Genomic DNA, 20,174 nt, shown 5'->3' on the forward strand with positions numbered 1-20,174 from the left:
AACGTTGCTGAGCCTTGGGAGTACCCCAAAGTGATTAGAGGGATAGGGAATCGAGGTATTATAGGAACTGCCATTTATCTAACTGCCTGTCTGTCCTCTGATTCTGGTTCACCACGCGTTCTGTGACTATCTCGGTGTTCTCATCAGTAGAATGGGCGTGTGTTGGGTGCCTCTCCTCCCGACCCCCGCGGCAGCCAGTGTCTTATGAATATGCCGTGATGGTCTGTTTATTTCTCTTTCCTTCCTGACTGGGATCCTCCGGGGTCAGGGACTGGCTCCTTTCCTGTAGTACTTAAATTCCTGGCATTCAATAGTGAGCGAATGGGGGCATCTGGCTGGCTCAGTCACAGGAGCGTGTGACTCTTAATCTCAGGGTCATGGGTTCAAGTCCCACGTTAGGCATAGCGATCACTAAATAAATAAGCTTAAAAAAACTGTGAGCGAATGAGCATATGAATAATAACTGTCTCCTGTGTAATGGTATGCCGCTGGCTTACAAGATGGAACTGTCAGACATTTCCAGAACTTTGCAAGCCCCTTGTCAAATTACTGGTAGCTTGAAAGTGACATGGTAGGGATACTTACAGCCCAGAAGTAGGCAAATGCCACAAAGTAAGCCTTCCCTCCAGCTCTACCTACACAAGGCTAGAGAGTACTTTCTCTATCAGGCACTGTTTTAAGCACTTGACGAATATCCACATTTAATCTTCACAGCTAAACCGAGGAAGGCACCCTTATTATTGCCGTTTTACCGATGGGGAAACTGAGGCCCAGGGTGATGACGTCCCTTGCCCACATACAGTTTGGGAGTCTTCCCTCCATGGAATGCAGGATTGCTGCAGGAAGACCATCCTCAAAGTCTCTGGGTGCCGATGCCCTTTACGGACTCCAGGGTACGGGCCTTTCTAATCTCGGCACTGGTTTTAATCAGTTCCTCTGGGAGAAGAGAGGCCGTTGCCTGGGGACTGAAGTGTTTTCCAGCCCTTAGAAGGTCGCGCTGTGTGATGGGAACCTAAAGATCCCCATATGGGGTGCCCCTCTTACAGGACTCCAGAAAGCAGATGCAATCAGCCCAGCCAGACCCCACGCAAAGCTCCAGACCTCCTTCCTGCTCTGACGCCGACAGAGCCTTTGCTAGGATTGAATTAAAGCCGTGACGTCCTGGAACAGGCAGCAGCAGGCTTTGTGAGCAGAGTCCCTGCTGCGTATGTGCATCACGGCCAGAGCAGGGGGTCAAGAATCCAGGGCCCCCCACATCTCACGGATACAGCTGTCTGCCTGGTATATACTTCTGGCCTGTCCGTTTGGGTCTGTGGTTGGGGGGAGATCACGGACTCCCAGAAGCTCTGTTTAAGGGATAGCAGAGTCTTTTCATGGACCGTTCTGGCTTGAACATTCCAGATCTTTCTGGGCCCAAGTCAGCCCTTGTTTGACCTCTCTGCCTTGTCACCTCCTGTGTGTCTGTCTGACTCCATTCCTCCAGGAGTTCCTTAGGAGCTGAAGTGTGGCTCCTGATTATTCCTGGTGTGGCCCCGGGGCCCAGCCAGGTGCCTGAACACAGCATAGCCTCAATAAATGGGCAACGAATGAGTGAATCAACAAACCCCCGGACGGTGCCTCGGCCTCCCCACCTTCCCGCTGCCACACGGAGCTCCTGATTCTTACTCCAAGACTTGCCATCAGGAACCAATTCCCCGTGGTCATCATACCCCAGCCCTCCCCTCTTCCCCCTCCCTGCTCACTGTTGAAGGTGGCTGGTTCAGCAGCAGACCCAGGAGGGTGGAGGGAGGCCTTCAGAGGCCCCTCAGGGGAGGTGATATTTACACTGAGGTCTGCAGAGGAGGCCCCAACCATAGGAATAGAGAGGGGGAGGGAGTTCCAGGCCAAGGGGGCAGGTGCCAGGACTCTAGGAGCCGACAGTTGTCAGTGGGGTCCGAGATGAAGGTGCCAGTGTAGACAGGTCACAGAGTGAAGACAGGCTCCCTTCACCCTCCCCACACTGGGGTCCTCTTTGTGATCACTGAAGGGCAGAGCACAGCCATATGTACCCCCCCATCCCCCACTGCCCCAGAGCAGGGTCCCAGGGCTTTCCCCCCCACCCACCTACACTGTCTGTAACTTCGGGAGCAGCTCGGCCAAGGGGGGAGACGGTGCGGGCCTGAAAATGCTATTTTCAATCTCTTGGGCAGCAAGCCCCATCATTTAATCCTTGGATAATTTAATATAATAAAATTCCAGGAAATGGTATTTTACATCAGAATAAAATTGTGTTCAGCAGTCGTGGGTCATTTGCAGGGGGTCAGAAGTCCTTTCTAGACCCTGAGGCCAGTCTGGGTGTCTCAGTTCCTTCTGCCTTGAAATGCAAGCCCTGGGTTCAGTTAACTCAGACCAGCTGATGCCCCACAGCCCCCACTTCCCGAGCTTGGCCACCTCAGCCTGCCCAGGGGTGCTTCTGCAATGCCGGTCCAGGTGTTTCTCCAGCTCTTTCAATGCCAACCGTGTGTCACGGGCAGCTGAACTTTCCCCCAGGCAGGGGGCTCATTCTGCAGCTCTGGCTGGGTTCAGGACCACCCCCCGCCCCCGGGGGAGGTTCGCAGGCTGTAGGTAGTGGTAATTGCTTCTCAGCATCCCCTCCCCAGTGCCCAGTGAAACTGATGTAGGTGGGCCCACCCAGGTCTTTGTGAGCACCAAAGGACTCATGCCCGCCTCCACACTCCAGCACTGTCACGGAGCCTGGCACCCAGGACATAAAACTGACTACTGTCCAAACATGGATGGCCGCACCGCGAGGCACCGCGGAGAGCAAGGGTCTGGCCTTGAGAACCAGAAAATGTTGACTTTGAATTTCTGCCCTGGCTGTGTGACCTTTCTGAGAGTCAGTTCCTCGCTTGGACAGGATTCCACAGCAGCCACTTTGTGCCCTGTCCCATGGCAGACCCTTCCGATGGACATCTCATTACTATTATCGTCCCCATTTTAAGGAGAAGGAATCATGGTCAAACAGGTGGCAGGACGGGCTGGGGTCTTCCAGCCTGACCACAGAATTCAATTCCTCAAGCCAACTTAAGGCCAAACTTCTCCCAGGAGGCTAGGGGAACCACCAGCATTACATTCTCTGGGCAGCTTGAAATGCAGCCTCCAGGGCCCTGCCTGAGCCAGAATGGGGGTGGGGGGTGGGGCCAGGAAGCTGCCTGCGCCTCCAGTTTGAAAACTCCCCCACCCCAAGCTCCTGGGCGGGCCGCTGGGGCACGTGGTGTGTCCACTCCATCAGGGTGCTGGGGAGGGGCCGAGGGGCTTTCCTGGAATGAGCCAAGCGAAGCACCTCGTGCGCGTTTAAGGTGGATTACTGTTATTATATTACCTTTATTGCTGTTCAGCAGAGAGTTAATTAATGCTGGCTGTATTTCTTTACTGTCCCAGGTGAGTTTCCCTCCTGAGATCCGGGAGGATGTGTGATGGAACCGGGGTGGGGGTGATTATGGAACCTCCCCGGGGTCCTATCCCGCCCACCTACACCCCAACTCTGTTCGCACCCGCCTCTTTCCAAAGCCCGCAGGGGTGCGGAGGCGGGGAGGCGCGACGAGCACGGCCGCTGCACGGGGAACGGCGGGGGGGGGGGGGACCTTGGCGGTGGGTATCTAGGTCGCGCCCTCCCTTCCACCCCTCCCCGCCGTCTCTGGCCCGGGGCGGGTGCTCCTCCATTCCCGCAGTGAGCGAAACCGGCGCGCGCTAGGACCGCGGCGCGCCGCCCTCCGCCGCTATAAGAGGCCGCACTCGCGCCCCACGCGGAACCCGCGGCTCAGACCTGTCCCCGGCGTCCAGACCCGCGGTGGACCCGAGGCCGGACCGGCCGCTGCGCAGTCGACGCCAGCCCGGGGCCTGCGAGGCACGCGCGCCCCGGGGCCCCCGCCGCGGGCACCATGGGCGCTGCCCACTCCGCCTCCGAGGAGGTGCGGGAGCTCGTGGGCAAGACCGGCTGTGAGTATCCCGCGGGGACACGGGCGGGAACCGACGGGCGACTGGCTCAGGGCTCCCAGCCCACGGCCGCTCGCCCGGCTCCGCGCCGCCGCGCTGTGTGACCTTGGGCCAGTAGCTGACCCTCTCGCGCCTCAGTTTCCCCCTCCTGCAAATGGGTCCCCGCCGGCCACTTTGCAGGCTGCGGCGAGGAGCTCCGCGGCGATGCTGAGTAAGTGCCGCGGCCGCTCAGCCTCGGCGCCCGCGGAGTTGGCACGGAACCCCCGGGCCTGGGAACTGCGGACCCAGGAGGGAGCAGGGCCGGGCTACCCCCAGGGCAGGGCAGGGCAGGGCGGGGAAGGCGTCCCGGGCTCGGAGGGCGAGAGCCCGTGCCGCGCAGCTGGTGTGCGCGCTCCGCACCTGGAAGTCGTTCGGGTTCGCGAAGCGCAGGGGCCGGAAAGTTTTGAAGTCGGCGGGACCTGGGCGGCAGTTGGGCTCCGGCGTTCCCCGGCCGGTGACCTCGGGAGGGAGAGCCCGTGCCCCCGCGCCTCTCTTCGTCCTCCCGTCTGTGAAGTGGGTGCAGGCGGGTCCACCTCCCCGGGTGGCTGGCAGCGCCCGCGGAGCACTTGACCGGAGCCCGGCGACCTTCCTCGAGCTGGCCCGCACTCCTGGGACCTGCATCCGGCCCGAGGCTGCAAGCAGGGAGAGGCCGCGCCACGGGCCGACCTGACCGCAGGGAAGTGACGGTGGAAGCGTTTGTCCTCTCCAGTCCACTGGGACTGGGAACTTGACCCTGGGCTCCGACCTCGGGGTGCTGGGCTCAGCCACCGGCTGTGAAGGGGAGTGTGGACCGTAGACCCAGGGAGGCCAGGTGAGTGGGCAAACCGGACAGGGGGATGTGAATCCTGCCAACGCCACCTTCTGGCTGTGTGACCTTGGGCTAGTCACTTCATCTTTGGGTTTTCTTCTCTCTAGAATGGAAATTCTGCTAGTACCTGCTAGATGCTCAGGAGATAGGAGCTGCAGATAGTATTTCAAGGAAGGGGCTGGCTGGCTCCTGGCACCTGCTTTGAGTTTAGGGCAGCCAATCAGGTCTCTAATACCACCTGGGTGCGGGTAGGGATTGACCCAGCCACTTGTGCCAAGGCTGAAAGGTGACCGCTGCAGAACTGGGTGAAAATTACAGAAAGCACCTCTACCTGGTGTGTGTGTGTGTGTGTGTGTGTGTGTGTACACACTCATACATCACATACACATGTTATGTTTTCCCATGTACAATCCCAGAACCGTCTGTGACTGGAGAGGAAAAAAAACTGTAGTGTATTCAACTTGGAACGCTTAAAAAAAAAATAAGAGCATATATTTGTAATTGGTTTGTTTGCATCAAGGATCTTAGAAGCTTCAGCAGGAAAGTAAGAAGGGTGCATACTTGCAGATTGGGTGGAGGGGGCAGAGAGGGAGTGAGCTCTTCGCTGTAAATTTTTTTATAGTTTCGTTTTGAAATGTGTGTGAATATAAAAGTTTCAAGTTCAGGGGCACCTGGGTGGCTCAGTTGGTTAATCATCTGCCTTTGGCTCAGGTCATGGTCCCAGGGTCCTGGGATCGGTCCCCACATCTAGCTCCCTGCTCGGTGGGGAGTCAGCTTCTCCCTCTCCCTGCTGCTCCCCCTGCCTCTTGTGAGTGCTTGTTCTCCCCCCCCCACCCCCACTTTCTCTTTCGTGTGCATGTTCTCTCTCATTCACTCTTTCAAATAAATAAAACCTTAAAAAAAAAAAAAGGAAGTCTTAAGTCCAGTTCAACCTTAAGGCTCACATGACAGAGGAGGTAGGATTCCCCTCTTTCTTTCCTGGGATTCCCCTGGTTCTGTTAGTTGAGCTCTTTCTACCTCGGATCTGCACTGGTGGAAGTCCGGGACCTCTGCAGCTGGGTTTTCTGCTTGGCAGGGTGGTACCCCCACATGCGGGCAGTTGGGGGGACTCCCATCTGGTGGTGAGTTTTACAAGCGATAGGACCACAGAGCACGCTGGGACTCAGGTCTGTTTCCTGGGTCCGATCTCCCGTGGGGGAAGACAGATGCTTAGTGTTCCCCCTGTAGCCTTCCTACAAGTGGCTGAGGAGGCTTCCCTTCTAGTTGCCCTGGACTCCAATTTCATACCCCAAATGGGGAAGGGAGATGGGGCGGGGGCGCACCAGGGAAGGGGGTGTGGGATCAGACTAGAGGGGAGAATGAATACCTCCAGTTCCTTGAACTTTAGGGGGAAAGTTCCCCTTTGTCCTCTGAAAGGAGCTGGCAGAGTCTGGGCATTTGAACCCATTCAGCAAGTATTTATGGACCGAGGACTTGGGGATTTAGAGGTGACCCAGAGAAGCTGATGTTCCTGAGGGGAGATGCAGAGTGGTGTGAGAGTCTGGGGAAGGACAGAGAAACATTTCTTTCTTTCTTTTTCTTTTTTTTAAAGATTTTATTTATTTATTTGAGGGAGAATGAGTGAGAGAGAGCATGAGAGAGGAGAAGGTCAGAGGGAGAAGCAGACTCCCCAAGGAGCTGGGAGCCCGATGCGGGACTCGATCCTGGAAGTCCGGGATCATGACCTGAGCTGAAGGCAGTCGCTCAACCAACTGAGCCACCCAGGCGCCCAGGGAAAGAGACATTTCTTTAGGGAGGACCAGGCCCTGTGGTGGGAAGATTTTCAGGACAATAAATGAGAATTGTATGAGATGCTGCTGCTGCCATAGTCCAAGGCTTAGCTGGGGGGGGGGGGTTAATTAAAGGATCTTGCTAGGTACATGGCTTGGAGCAAGTGTTTAGTGGTACTGGCCATGCTTTTAAACCCATTTGTATGTCTGTAGCACTGTGAACCACAGCCAAGAGTTAAAGCTTGGTCCCACTTCTGCCCAGCTGCATGACCTTAAACAAGTCCTTGCCCTTCTGAGAGCCAGGGTCCCCCTCTGGTTCCTGGGGTGGTTATATGGCTTCAGTAAGGTGATATATGTATGTGTGTGAAGTAGTCGTCTTGGCCTGGAAGGTCCGCTCCCAGAACCCTGCTCCTGCAAGAATCCTTGGGAAGCATTCTGCCTGAGACCCAGGCAGCCAAGGAACAGGCTGTGCCTGCAAGGTTGCGGGGCTCCCCCTGCCTCCTCGAGGAACCCAGATGGTCCCTAAATTGAAGAGTCTGCTTGGTCCCTCCCTGAGGACTCCTTCTGGAGCCGATGAGCAGGACGAGCACAGGACGGGGATGCTGTGCATCATTCCTTGGGCACCAGGCTCTGTGCGGAGCGCTTGGGATGCACTCAGTGGAATCTTCATAATAACCCTCTGTGGAAGGTGGCAATGTGGCCATTTTACAGAGAAGGAAACTGAGGCCTGGAGAGGCAAAGCAGCCCGCTTGCAGCTGCCCAGGTCATTGAGTGGGGGGAGTAGGGGATCCGAGGATCTCCAAGCCCATTTCCTGCCAACACTGTGCTTTCGCAGTGCCGAGTTGCCTCGGATTTCTAGGAAGGCAGGAGGGCAGGGGAACAGCCTGCACATCAGTTTTTCTCACTTCGGGGCCTTTGTGCAAGCCATTCCCTCTACCTGGAGAACACTTCACTTGACTGTGCATAATCTGGGGTTTACATAAGGGGGCACTTGTGCAACCACCAGCCAGGTTCAGATTGCAAATGTGTTCTCTTAACCCTGTCTCTTGACGAAGTCCATTCTCTTCCTCATTTGGGGCTCGCTCAGCCATTGCTCCCTTCCGGAAGCCACCCTGCCTGCTCTCCATCCAAACTTCGAGGGTTCACGCATCCCGGAGACTCGCGCAGCCCCTGTGTGGTTACAGCGCACAGTGCATGGCAGTAGAGCTGTCAGCTCTGTCACTTGCCCTTCGGAACTTGGAGCTTCCGGAGAGCAGGGAGAAGAAGGTGGCTGGTTCACCTCAGTATGCAGGTGTGGTACTTACAACACAGGGGTTCGTGCCGACGAGGCGGGGACCCCCGGGTCTTTAGAACCCAGAGTATTGGCTAGGAGCGAGGGTCCAGGAGGAACACCTTGTGCCACCCCAGCAGCCGGCCGTGGCCGTGGCCGCACCAGCCCTCCTGGCACCGTCCTGTGGGCCTCAGCGCTGAGCCAGCCCCACCAAAAATAGGCCTGAGCTCAAGGCAGCCCACGCAGGGCATCCACAGAGCTGCACACCCACCTCCTCTTGCCTGGGAGAGTCTCACTGATTGATTTCAAGCCTAAAAGTCTTCCCAGACATCTTTGCTGAGCCAAGAAAGCGGCCTACCTAGAACATTAAAATGCACGTTAAACACGGGCGCTGGCCTTTCTGACGCTCCTTCCGCAGCAGGAAGGCAGTGGAGCCCGGCGTGGGTCCCAAGGTGTGAAGTGGCCCCCGGCAGGAAGACCGGGCCCTTGTAGGGGGGGTCGCTCACGGAAGCCTGGTCGCCTTCACCACCTTGAGCTGGCCTGGCGGTGGCCCTTTCCTGCCACCCCCCCCCCCATGCCTGCTCCTGGGGCTGGAAAGGAAATAATAAGTGGAGGATTCTGGGAAAGGTGGAGGGTCTATTTTTTCCTCCAGGCTCCAAAACAGCCCCACAAGCATATCTATGTAGATGCCAAGAAGCTGCCAGAAGGAAGAAGGAGAAACAATGTCCCAGATCTGGAGTTGAGACCTCTTCACGTTGACAGCGAGTGTGTTTACCAGGCGCCTGTCATCTGCCAAACACAGAGCTGAGCGCGGCAGCTTCCCCGCAGCTGCCGAAGCAGCGCCCCCAGGAACACCGTGGTTTTCCCGAGGAGGGCGCGGATGCTGCGGAGAGCAGGCCGCGCGCCTGAGGCCACACGCTCTGGAGAATTGGAGCTGGGACTCCGTTTCTGGTGTGATCCCCAGACCCCCTCACTGGGGAGGGGGGGGGACCAGAGGCCTGGGTGGCCCGTGCCGGCTGGAGGGGGTGGCACCCCATTTTCCACTGGGCTGCTGCTGCTGGTTACTCCTTGGTGGTTGCAAAGATCTCAAGGGGCCCTAGACCACAGTCTCCGCCTGTTCGCCATGTGCCATATTCCCTCTGGATGCATGGGGTGGGGGTGGGGGGGGAGAGACACCTTCCCTGCCCTCCAGGCGCTCCGGGGGTGCAGGCACCCTGGCCCGTACTACTGAGTTCCTCCTGTCCCCCACTGAGGCATGTTAAGCCAAACGGGCTACAGACCCTCCTGGCTCCCTTCCTGTTTCCCGTGGGTGGACTATGGTTGTTATCAGCCAGCAATCTCTAGGCCCCAGGAAACAGGGTGCACGACTGTGTCTGTGGCTCTGGGGCTGGGGGTGAGGTGGGAGCAGATCCCCAGGGCCCATCGGGTTCTCAAAAACGATGAAGAGGGATTTCATTGCATGTAAACCATATCTTAATAAGAGAGTAATTAAAAACAATTTTTTTAGCAAAAACGAAAAACTGTTTCCTGAACAGGGAGGAATAAGGGTATCTGTGAGGTCTGGGGAGGGTCGGTCCCCCCGAGGCTGAGATCTCCGTGCAGACTGGGCAGAAACGGTCCAGTGGTGTGGGCACAGTGGCCAAGATCAGAGGAGGGAGGCCCGGTGGACCCAGCCTCCCCTGGGAGCTCACAGTATGGAAACTTGCAGGCGGATTGGGAGAGCTTCTGTTTTTAAAATTTATGTTATTTTAAGACTTTATTTAACAATTTATTTGACAGAGAACACACACAGGGGGAGCAGGAGAGGGAGAGGCAGGCTCCCTCTGAGCAGGGAGTGGGATGTGGGGCTTGATTCCAGGACCCCGAGTTCATGACCTGCGCTGAAGGCAGACACTCAATGGACTGAGCCACCCTGGTGTCCCTTTTGGGAAGCTTTTAAAAGGGCCGGGTGGCAAGTGAACTTCATTGCTGGACACCCCAAATCACCCTGCTCTGGCCCATGCTGATATTTTGCATTGTGGCTGGGCTGGCTCTTCTCACCATTATAGCATATGGCAGTTTAAAGATGAGGAAACTGAGGCCCAGACCTTTGAAGGGACTGCTTCCGGTCACTTGGATGCAGAATGCGGAACCCAAATTTAACTCCATCTTCCCCAGGTGACCCAGACCCCATACGATGTAGACCGAGACAAAGGTTCTGTGTATCTGGGAGGGGCAACACTGTCACCCCGTGACCTCATTAATACACTTGCTTACTACGGTGGAAGGGGGAGAATTAGACCTCGAGGCAGATAGGCTTGGTATCAGGTTATGGAAAGTTCTAGAACTGTGAGCTGTCCCCAGGGAGGCAGGCTTGGGGGGGGCAGTGTGAGGGGAGTTAGGGGCTCTGGGAGGAAGAGCGGGAATGTGTAGCCCCCTCTGTTTTCCTGAGGTCTTCCTGGGTGGCTCAGGTCTGTTTCAGAGGGAGAATTTGTGTTTTCTCTGCATGGAAGTAATTGGCAGTGCGCTCCAAGACTTCCTCGCTGTGCGGATTAGTAGTAATCAGATCGCTTCTGCGTCTCTTTCTCACCCCGCCCCCAGCCCCATACTGGCAGGATATTTTTTTGTGTGTGTGAGTTAATGGTCCCCGGAATGCAGCCCAGAATGTAATCAATGCTCAGACATGCCATACGGCCCAGTTGCACAGACAGAATACCTCGAGTGTTGATAAGATGCCTTTACTCTCGCAAAGCGCTTCAGTATCTGCTGTCTCAAAGCCAAGGGAATAAGGCATTTCTGGCTCACGGCTTTGGAGAGATAAGGCAGGGCCCCCTGGTGCCCGTGCTGGGGACACCAGGCAAGGTGATTGGGGTTGTGGAGGGGAAGAGGTACCCTGGCCTGCGAGCCGTCTCCTGTTCCAACTTTATTATTAATTCATAAAGCCAGAAGGTCGAGTGGGTGATTTCCGTTGGTGGCGGCAGCCACCGTTAAGCACGAGGACAAAAAGGCCCTTTGTTGTCTCAGCGGTGTGACCTTTGTGGATGGGCAGGCTGTCAGAAGTGGGTCTCCTGTGTCCTGGGAGGTGAGAAGGCTCCTTCAGGTCTCGGGGATCTGGTGCCTCCGGAGGGCGGGCGGGTGGCCAGCAGGAGACTTCATGATGGACATGGCTGAGTCCTGGACCGCGATGGAGCGAGAAGGTTGCTAGGGTGGATGGCTTTCCCGGTGCACGTCCTTTCTAACCTCAGCCTCATGCCGGGATCCCAGTGGCCAGCCCCAAGGGAGCTCCCAGCATGCCTCACCCACCCGCTGTTCCCAGGGGCTCTCTTGTCCTTACCTGCATCCCCCAAGATGGCAGCCAGGGTCCCACATGGATATACACTGCCCTGTCCCCCCTCGCCACCCACCATGGCCTTTATCAGCAGACAGTAAAGGCTTGAACTGTGGACCACCTTTTAGTCTCAGAGCAACCACCTTGGCCTCCACACCTCTGTTTTCTCATCTGCTGATTGGGGATGTGTCACCTCATTACTGTGAGGATTAAGTGAGCATCTTAGTAAAGCTCTTGACACATTGTAGGTGTTCAGTAGTTGTTGGCAAGTACTCATAGTTTTGATGAGGAACTGTACAGAAGCTGGCTGCCTTTCTCCCTCTTAAGGACATTCTCTAACTTCACGAATTCCTTCCATGTTTTTAACATGGCCGCCATCTTGGACATGCCTGAGGTCCAGTTTTATCTTTCCCTGTGCTGATGGTCAGGGACCTTAACATGCTTTAATTTTTGTCACTCTCCAGTATTTTTTCTACGTTTTTAAAACCTATGCATTGGTTTTTTTTTTTTTATTGTTTTATGCAGACCCTTTTAATTCTTGTAAGTTTTTCCTTATAGATTTCATTTTCTTACATGATACACCTTTCCACTGATTTTTTCAGTGACTCTCAGCGAGTTATCAACTTTGTCTGAAAATGTCTAGATTTTGCCAGCATACACAGTCGATCATTGATCTGGGTAAAAAATTCTGCATATCTTCTCTCAGAACTTTGGTTTTGGTCTCTTGTTGCTGTTGAGAAAGTCAGCTCTCTTGTCTAATTGATGTTTCTTTGGTAGAAGTCTGATTCTGTACCTGTTTCAGATGTCTGGGATTTTTTTTTTTTTTTTTTTTTTTTTTTTACTGCACTGTGTCTAGGTGTGGATTTGTTTTATTTATCCTCCCTGGGCATGGTTTATGGTATTTCCTTCTAAAGAAGGCTTGTGTCTTATATTATGAATGTATTCCCCCCACTGCTTATCTTTATTTTCTTCTTCAGTAATTCCTATTAGAAATAGATGGGGTCATGGCATTCTGTCCTGAATGCCTGTTTACCTCTCTTTCATATTTTCTATTGTTTTATTGCTTTTTGCTGTCTTTGGAGTCATTTCCTTAGGTCCGTCTCTTTTTTTTTCTTTTTAAGATTTTATTTATTTATTTGACAGAGAGAGAGACAGTGAGAGAGGGAACAGAAGCAGGGGGAGTGGGAGAGGGAGAAGCTGGCTCCTGGCAGAGACTTGATCCCAGGACCCCAGGATAATGACCTGAGCCGAAGGCAGATGCTTAATGACTGAGTCATCCAGGTGCCCCTTAGGTCTGTCTTCCAATTCATGAATGCTCTCTTTAGCTGTTACAGTTTTGCTGCCCCTATGTTTATAAATTTTGATGACTTATTTTGTTTCATTTTTATTATTTTTATTTTTTGAGGATTTTTAAAAAGATTTTATTTATTAGAGAACATGAGCAGGGGAGAGGGGTAGAGGGAGAGGGAGAAGCAGACTTCCTGCCGAGCAGGGAGCCTGATGCAGGGCTTGATCCTAGCACCCTGGGATCATGACCTGAGCCAAAGGCAGACACTTAACCAACTGAGCCACCCAGGTGCCACTTACTTTATTTTTTTAAAAGATTTATCTATTTTAGAGAACAAGCAAGCGAGCTGTGGGGAGGGGCAGAGGGAGAGAGAGAGAGAGTCTTAAGTTGACTCTGCGCTGAGTGTGGAGCCTGATGTGGGGCTCGATCTCACGACCCTGAGATCAAGACATGATCTGGAATGAAGAGTTGGACGCTTAACTGATTGCACCACCCAGATGCCCCCGGAGGGCTTATGAAATACATATAAAAAACATTTCGTAAGTTACAAATGGTTTTTAGAGTTGCTGCTTCTGTCATAGAGTAGTGTTCTTTCATTATTTGTAGTAATTTAACATTTATTATATAGTTTTTTCCATTTCACCCTCTTGGGGTGCCATTCATTTTTAAAATAAAAAAAAGTTAAGATTTTATTTATTTATCTGACAGACATGGGTGAGAGGGAACACAAGCAGGGGGAATGGGAGAGGGAGAAGCAACCTTCCCACTGAGCAGAGAGCCTGATGTGGGGTTCAATCCCAGGACCCTGGGATCATGGCTGGAGCTAAAGGCAGACGCCCAATGACTGAGCCTCCCAGGTGCCCCTAAAATTAAAAAAAATTTTACATAAATTCTACCCCTAACATGGAGCTCAAATTCATGACCCCAAGATCAAGAGTCAGATGCTCTACTGACAGAGCCAGCCAGGCACCCTAATTGTTTTATTTTAAAAAATTAAAGTATACTTGATGAATAATGTTAGTTTCAGATATGCAACAGAGTGATTTGCCAGCCCCTGCTCTGTGCTCAGCAGGATAAGTGTGGTCACCACTTGGCCCCACCCAGTGTCATTACGGTATGACTGTCTCTATCCTCTATGCTGTACCTTCTGTCTCTGGGACTTGACTTTTTTTTTTTTTTTTAAGGTTTTATTTATTTATGAGAGAGACTATGAGAGCACAAGCAGGGGGAGGAGCAGAGGGGAGCAGACTCGCCCCTGAGCAGGGAACCCAGTGCCAGACTCAATCCCAGGACCCTGGGATCATGACCTGAGCTGAAGGCAGACACTTAGATGACGGAGCCTCCCAGGCGTCCCTGACTTCATTTATTCTAATAGCGTTGTGGTGGACTGTTTAGGGTTTTCTGTGTAGAGTATCATGTTGTCTACAAAAAGTGGCAGCTTTACTTCTTACCAGTTCAGATGCCTTGCATTTCTTGTCAGATGGCTGCAGCTAGGACTTCCAGAACTATGCTGAATAAAAGTGGTGAGAGAGGACGACCTTCTGTTTCTCCTGATGGTAGAGGAAGAGTTCTTGGTTTTCCACTGTTGAGTAGGATGTTAGCGGTGGGTTCTTCATATACGGACTGCATTGTGATTGGGCATATTCCCTCTAAATCCACTTTGTGGAGCGTTTTAGTCATGAATGGGTATTATATTTTGTCAGATGTTAATTCTGCATCTTTTGATAGGCTCATGTGCCCTTTATCTTTTCTCTTGTGAGTGTCATGTATCCTTTGGTTTGCAAATATGGAAACACTCCAGAACAAAGCCCACTAGATCATGGTGCTGTTAACATATTTAAAACAAAACAAAACAACAAAAACAAACAAACAAAAATGGGGTGCCTGGGTGGCTCAGTGGGTTAAAGCCTCTGTCATGTCATGTCAGCTCAGGTCATGATCCCAGAGTCCTGGGATCAAGCCCCGCATCAGGCTCTCTGCTCAGCAGGGAGCCTGCTTCCTCCTCTTTCTCTGCCTACTTGTTTTTTTTTTTTTTTTTAATTTTTTTTTAAAATTTTGTTTATTTATTTGACAGACAAAGATCACAAGTAGACAGAGAGGCACGCAGAGAGAGAGAGAGAGGAAGAAGCAGGCTCCCTGCTAAGCAAAGAGCCTGATGCGGGGCTCAATCCCAGGACCCTGGGATCATGACCTGAGCTGAAGGCAGAGGCTTTAACCCATTGAGCCACCAAGGCGCCCCTTCTCTGCCTACTTGTGATCTCTGTCAAATAAATAAATAAAATCTTAAAAAAAACATTTAAAACAAAAAAGGTTCCATTCCTTTTGTTAGTTGTGTCTGCTGGTCCTTCCTTCCAGGGGTTCATTTGCTGGTGTGGTTTGGTTTTGGATTCTGAGCTCATGTTTGATTGGGCTTTCTCCCCTGGTTTTCACATCCTCCTGGAACGGTCTTCAGCTCCAGATCTATGCCGAGGCCAAACCAAGTGGGGGAGAGCTTACCTAAAGTACCTCTCCCATGAGAGTCCCTGCGTTCTAGAAGCACCTCACACAGTGCTTTGCATTTATTGTGTTAAGTTCCCAAGAGCTGTCACTGGTCTAGAAACATTTTTTATAGTAGGTCCTCAATCTGGCTTTCCTGTGCCACAGAGGTTTGGCGTTTTCCCCTGGGCATGGCACAGACATGGCATTTTGATTCCTCACGGAGACTTCCCCCTTTCTTCTGGGCCCAGCCACCTCCTTGGCAGGGTCTGCTCCTCGCCGATTCTCTGAGGCAGTAGGCAATATTTTCTCTAGCCTATCTTACATGGGGAAGCGGTCTTTTAGGCTTCAGCTTTTTATTTTTATTTATTCTTTAAGTAGGCTCCGCACCCAACATGGAGCCCGATGTGGGGCTTGAACTCACAACCCTGAGATGAAGACCTGAGCTGAGATCAAGAGTCAGAGGCTCCACTGATGGAGGTACCACCCTGGTACCCTTCTGTCTCAGCTTTGGATAGAAGTGCTCACTTCTCCCTGACAGGGAACCAAGGCCACAGCTGATGGCCCAGGGTCACCTCACCAGCGTCTGGCACTCTTGCCCTGCTGGGTGTGCATTCCTTTCTGGCTTCTGACCTTGTTGGGTCCCCCTCCCTTGCAGGGTTGGTGGCCCTAGGGAGGTTTTTCTTCTTTTATCCAGGGTTTCAGGGGTCTGTAGGGCAATGGGGAATGTGTTCATTCCACATAGCAGGAACTGGACTTCTTTACCTAGTAAGCCTTCATACCTTACGTAAGCCTCTCTCTACTTGATGTGCCCCCAGTCTAAATTTGGAGCTGAAGATCGTTCTGGAAGGATGTGAAAACCAGTTCCTTAGATGGTCCAAAAGACGCCCACTCTTCCCATCTCTACTGATTAACCGGCGTCCCCTCGTCCCTTCCCCATCTTTAGTCTTTTTATTTTTAAAAATTTTTTAAAAAGATTTTGTTTATTTATTTGACACAGAGAGAGAGAGATCACAAGCAGACGGGGTGGGGGGGGGAGCAGGTTCCCTGCTAAGCAGAGAGCCCGATGTGGGCCTCGATCCCAGGACCCTGAGATCATGACCTGAGCTGAAGGCAGAGGCTTTAACCCACTGAGCCACCCAGGCGCCCCTAGTCTTTTTATTAAAATGGAGACCTCTTTGTCTCTTTAGTGACATGAATGCTATGTGTTCATTGTCCCCCCCCCCCATCCTCCCTTGGGGTGCATAGCCCAAGCGTGAGGCTGTGTGAAAACATTCTAGTGCTGCAGACCTGGGTTCAAACCCCAGCTCTGCCGCTCATCTCAGCCAATGACTTAATCTCTCCGAGGCTCGGGTTTGTCTGTGAAGGGGGTGTGATAACCACCTTCCGAGGCAGGCCCTGGGGTGAGGGTGAAATAAAATGATGTGTGCCAAGCATTCGGCTTAGTTCCCCCCTCCGAGGAAATGCTAGCACGTGGCAGTGAGTCCTGCTGCTATAAGGCAAATGGCAAAGAACAGAGCAGAGCTGTGGGAAGGTGAGCGTCGATGAGCACAGCACAGCCTGTGATTTCGAGAGTCCTGCCCACCCACTCTGACAGTGTTCCAAGTCGTCTCATCTCTCATGAGAGGATCTTTGCTAAAGTCAAGCCACTTCATTCTGTCTCCGCTTCTCCTCCCATCCTGGGAGTTGGAGGATTCCTTCTCGGTGGAAAAAACCTGCCGAGATCCTCCTGAGACCCTCGGTATCTGAGCTTAAAATGAAGACCCTCCCCATGCTGGTCGGGGCCCGGGGGCAGCTCCCACCCAGATCCTGTGGCTCTTGCGCTCACAGAAAGGTTGACGTTTGCGTGTAAAGGGTTCGAAGGTGCTGGAGAGAAGGCATCCGTTGACCTTCTTTTTGCTGCTTCTGCTTTGGACACTAGAGTTGGGTTTGGTCGTTTCCTTTCCAAGGCTGAGGGCCTTGGTTCTTTTAAAAATCCCGGCAGCGAGGCGTGCTCTGTGATGTGCACAGGCTGGGCGCGTGGCGAGGGGGAAGGAGAGAAGCGGGGCGTTGGGCACCGGACGCATCTTCAGGGCAGCAGGCGGGTGTGTGGGGGCAGGTCCTTTCCAGGCTGCGGAGGCTGTCCCTCTGCTCTCTCTCCTCCTCCCTCCGGAGACCCAGGATGAGTCACTGCTTTGCTGGAGCCCCAGGCAGCAGGCAAAGTGCCTTCTCCCTCCCAAGCCCAGCCAAGCTGGGAGCCAGCTGGGGTGCCCGGTGGGTACAACAGAGTCATTAGGGTCCTCATGATTGCTCTCGTGGCCACTCTGCTGCCTCCGCTCCCCCTGCCAGGTCCCCTGCAACATGAATGTGACATTTTATTTAACAGGGGTGAAATTGACATAACCTGTCATTGACCATCTTCAGTGATTTCCAGCCTGCAGTTCTAGGGCATTAAGTGCAGCCGTCGCCACCATCCAGTTCTAGGACATCATCACCCCAGAACGAAACTTCAGGCCCATTAGCTGCTCCTGAAATCCACACCCCCACCCCCATTTCTGGCATCCGCAAACCTATTTTTTGTCCCTGTGGGTTCACGTATTTCAGAAGCTTTGGGTACATGGCAGCGCACCGCGGTGGCCTTGCACATCTGGCTTCTTCCGTTGTGTCTCCCAGCTCAGCTGTGGGCCAGCAGGGGTCTGTGTGACCTGCCCCGATGAGCAGCGCGCACCCTGTTTTGTTCATCTGCTCACCAGCCAATGGACGTGTGGGTGCTCCTACCTTCCGGCCATTGTGCATCGCGTGTGTGTGACGTGTCTTGTTCTTTGGGGTGTGAACAGCCACGCGGGGGTGTTGCTGTTATTCTCTCCGTGTTACGGGGGAGGAGGAGGCGTTCTCAGGGAGACGGGTTAGTAGGAGGTGGAGCTGGGGACCCAGCCAGCAGCTCTTGGCCCCATGCCATCAGCCCACCTTTCTGTCTGACCCTGCTCGCCTCTGTGTTCTGGGACATCAGCCCCATGCTTGGCTTGAGTCCTGGCCGGTCAGTCAGGACATGGTGAGCAGGAGAGCTATGGGCACCCCAGAAGCCACTGAGACCTTCCCTGCTCAGTATCCTGGGGCCTGTGTGCCGGGTGGCACTGCTGGGGGAGACTGAGGGAGGGGGGCTGGCTCCTGCAAGCACAGGAGCAGACCTTCAGCCACCCTAGCTCCTTGCAACTGCATTTTGAGCACAGAAACCCCCTCCTCCCCCACTGGGTCCCCTGTGTCCTGTCCTTTGCATCCACCCTCTGTTCTGTCACCAGGCACATGGAATCTTGTCTCCTGCCTTAGCAACTTCTGCGAGCTGGGGGTGAATTCTGAATGCCTCAACTCGGTGCGTGTGACTGCGGATACCTCCCCACCTTGCTCCCGGTCCCCCGCCCACTCTCTGCCTGTGCTGAAGAACCCCGGTGTCCTGAACTCCTCCCACCCCACCTCTGCCAGCCTCGCCCTCCCGGCCTCGCCCTTGCCTTCAGGATCCCACAGGGCCTTGCCTCCCACCCCTCCCTGCGCACTGGAACTCCCTCTCTGACCCCCGTGCTCCTTGGCAAGCGGACACCACATTTATTATCCTGGATCCCAGCAAGGTGATGCCCATTTCCAATAGATGGTATTCGTGTCGGCGCCCTTGGCCGCTAGCAGGTGCCAAGAGGTGCTCAGTAAATGTCTCTTAATGAGTGACGGGGCATCTGTCAGAGGGCTGAGCGACCCCAGTGGACCGTGGCGGGTCAGTCAGGTCTCCCGCACCCCTGCGAGCCAGCATGGATTCAGCAAAGGCGCGGGTGAGACTTTATGTGCCCTTTGTCACCAGACTTGGGCCCCTGGGAATAAAGGCTCAAGTAGTCTCGGTGACCCCATATAATGGAGGTGCTGAAGGCTGATGCTCCATTTCTTCTCAAGTCAGATGGGAGAGGCCAGGCCTCCTGGGGGATTTCATGCCCCTTTCTCAAACCACCCCCATCTCCTGCCTCCTTCTCTTTGAGGCTTGTCTCTGACCTCTTGGTCTGTGTGACCCCCCTCCTGCCTGGTGGCCCCATGCTTAGCACAGCAGGGCTGGAAGCCAGCCCCCCACACCTGACAGGTGGGACCAGGCCCAGGCAGAGACCCCAGACCCATTACATTCCTCCCCATTCCTCCCTACCCTGAACCCCGGCAACCCCTTAACCTACTTTCTGTGGCTTGATTTGCCGGACATTCGCTATAAATGGAGTCATGTGACATGTGACCTGGGCCTGGCTTCTCTCCGGAGCCTCGTGTGTTCAAGGCCTATCCGTGCTGGTGCGCGTGTGGGTTTTGTTCCGTTTAGGACTGGACCCTGTCCCGCTGGGCAGACAAGCGGACCGTGTTAATCACAGGAAAGTGAAAGGACGGATAAGCAAAAATTCGAGACAAGAGGAAGAGAGGAATGTCCTGTGATTCTGCCACCTGGAAACGGCGCACTATTTCGTTGTGTGTCTTTTCCTATGAACTCCTGCGCGTACACAGATGTGATGGTGAACATTCGTTTTCCCGAGATGTTGTGGCCTGTTGGTTTTTCCCTGTAGTGATATCCCATGAACGTTGTTCTAAGTTCTGAATATCTTATTTTGTTCAAAGATATTATTTATTTGACAGAGAAAAAGCGAGCGAGGGAACACAAGCAGGGGGAGTGGGAGAGGGAGAAGCAGGTTTCCCGTGGAGCAGGGAGTCCGACGCAGGGCTCAGTCCCACAACCTGACCTGAACCAAAGGCAGATGCTTAAAGACTGAGCTACCCAGGTGCCCTTAAGTATTTTATTTTATACATATATATATATTTTTAAAGGTTTTATTTATTTATTTGACAGAGATCACAAGTGGGCAGAGAGGCAGGCAGAGAGAGAGAGGGGAAGCAGGCTCCCCAGCTGAGCAGAGAGCCCGATGTGGGGCTCGATCCCAGGACCCAGAGATCATGACCTGAGCTAAAGGCAGAGGCTTAACCCACTGAGCCACCCAGGCGCCCCATTATACATATATTTTTAAGTAATCTCCATGCCCAGTGTGGAACCCAACACGGGGATTGAACTTTCGACCCTGAGATTATGACCTGAGCTGAGATGAAGACTTGGACGCTTAACCAGTGCAGCCACCCAGGCACCCCTCTAAGTATTTTATTTTATTTTTTTTATAAGACTTTATTTACGTATTTGACAGAGATCACAAGTAGGCAGAGAGGCAGGCAGAGAGAGAGGAGGAAGCAGGATCTGCTGA

General features: G+C 53.5%; 1 protein-coding gene across 1 annotated transcript in view; it reads left to right on the plus strand.

Annotated features, from left to right (window-relative positions):
- Positions 1-3,777: 3,777 nt before the first annotated feature.
- Positions 3,778-20,174, plus strand: part of TESC (tescalcin) — a 48,576-nt gene continuing 32,179 nt past the window's right edge. The window contains exon 1 of the mRNA XM_082699806.1: positions 3,778-3,978. Within this exon, the coding sequence (XP_082555932.1) occupies positions 3,921-3,978 (58 nt within the window). The 5' untranslated portion in view covers positions 3,778-3,920. The remainder of the gene's footprint in view (positions 3,979-20,174) is intronic.

Source organism: Mustela nivalis (assembly GCF_964662115.1).
Source record: "Mustela nivalis genome assembly, chromosome: 14".
Classification (NCBI taxonomy): domain Eukaryota; kingdom Metazoa; phylum Chordata; class Mammalia; order Carnivora; family Mustelidae; genus Mustela; species Mustela nivalis.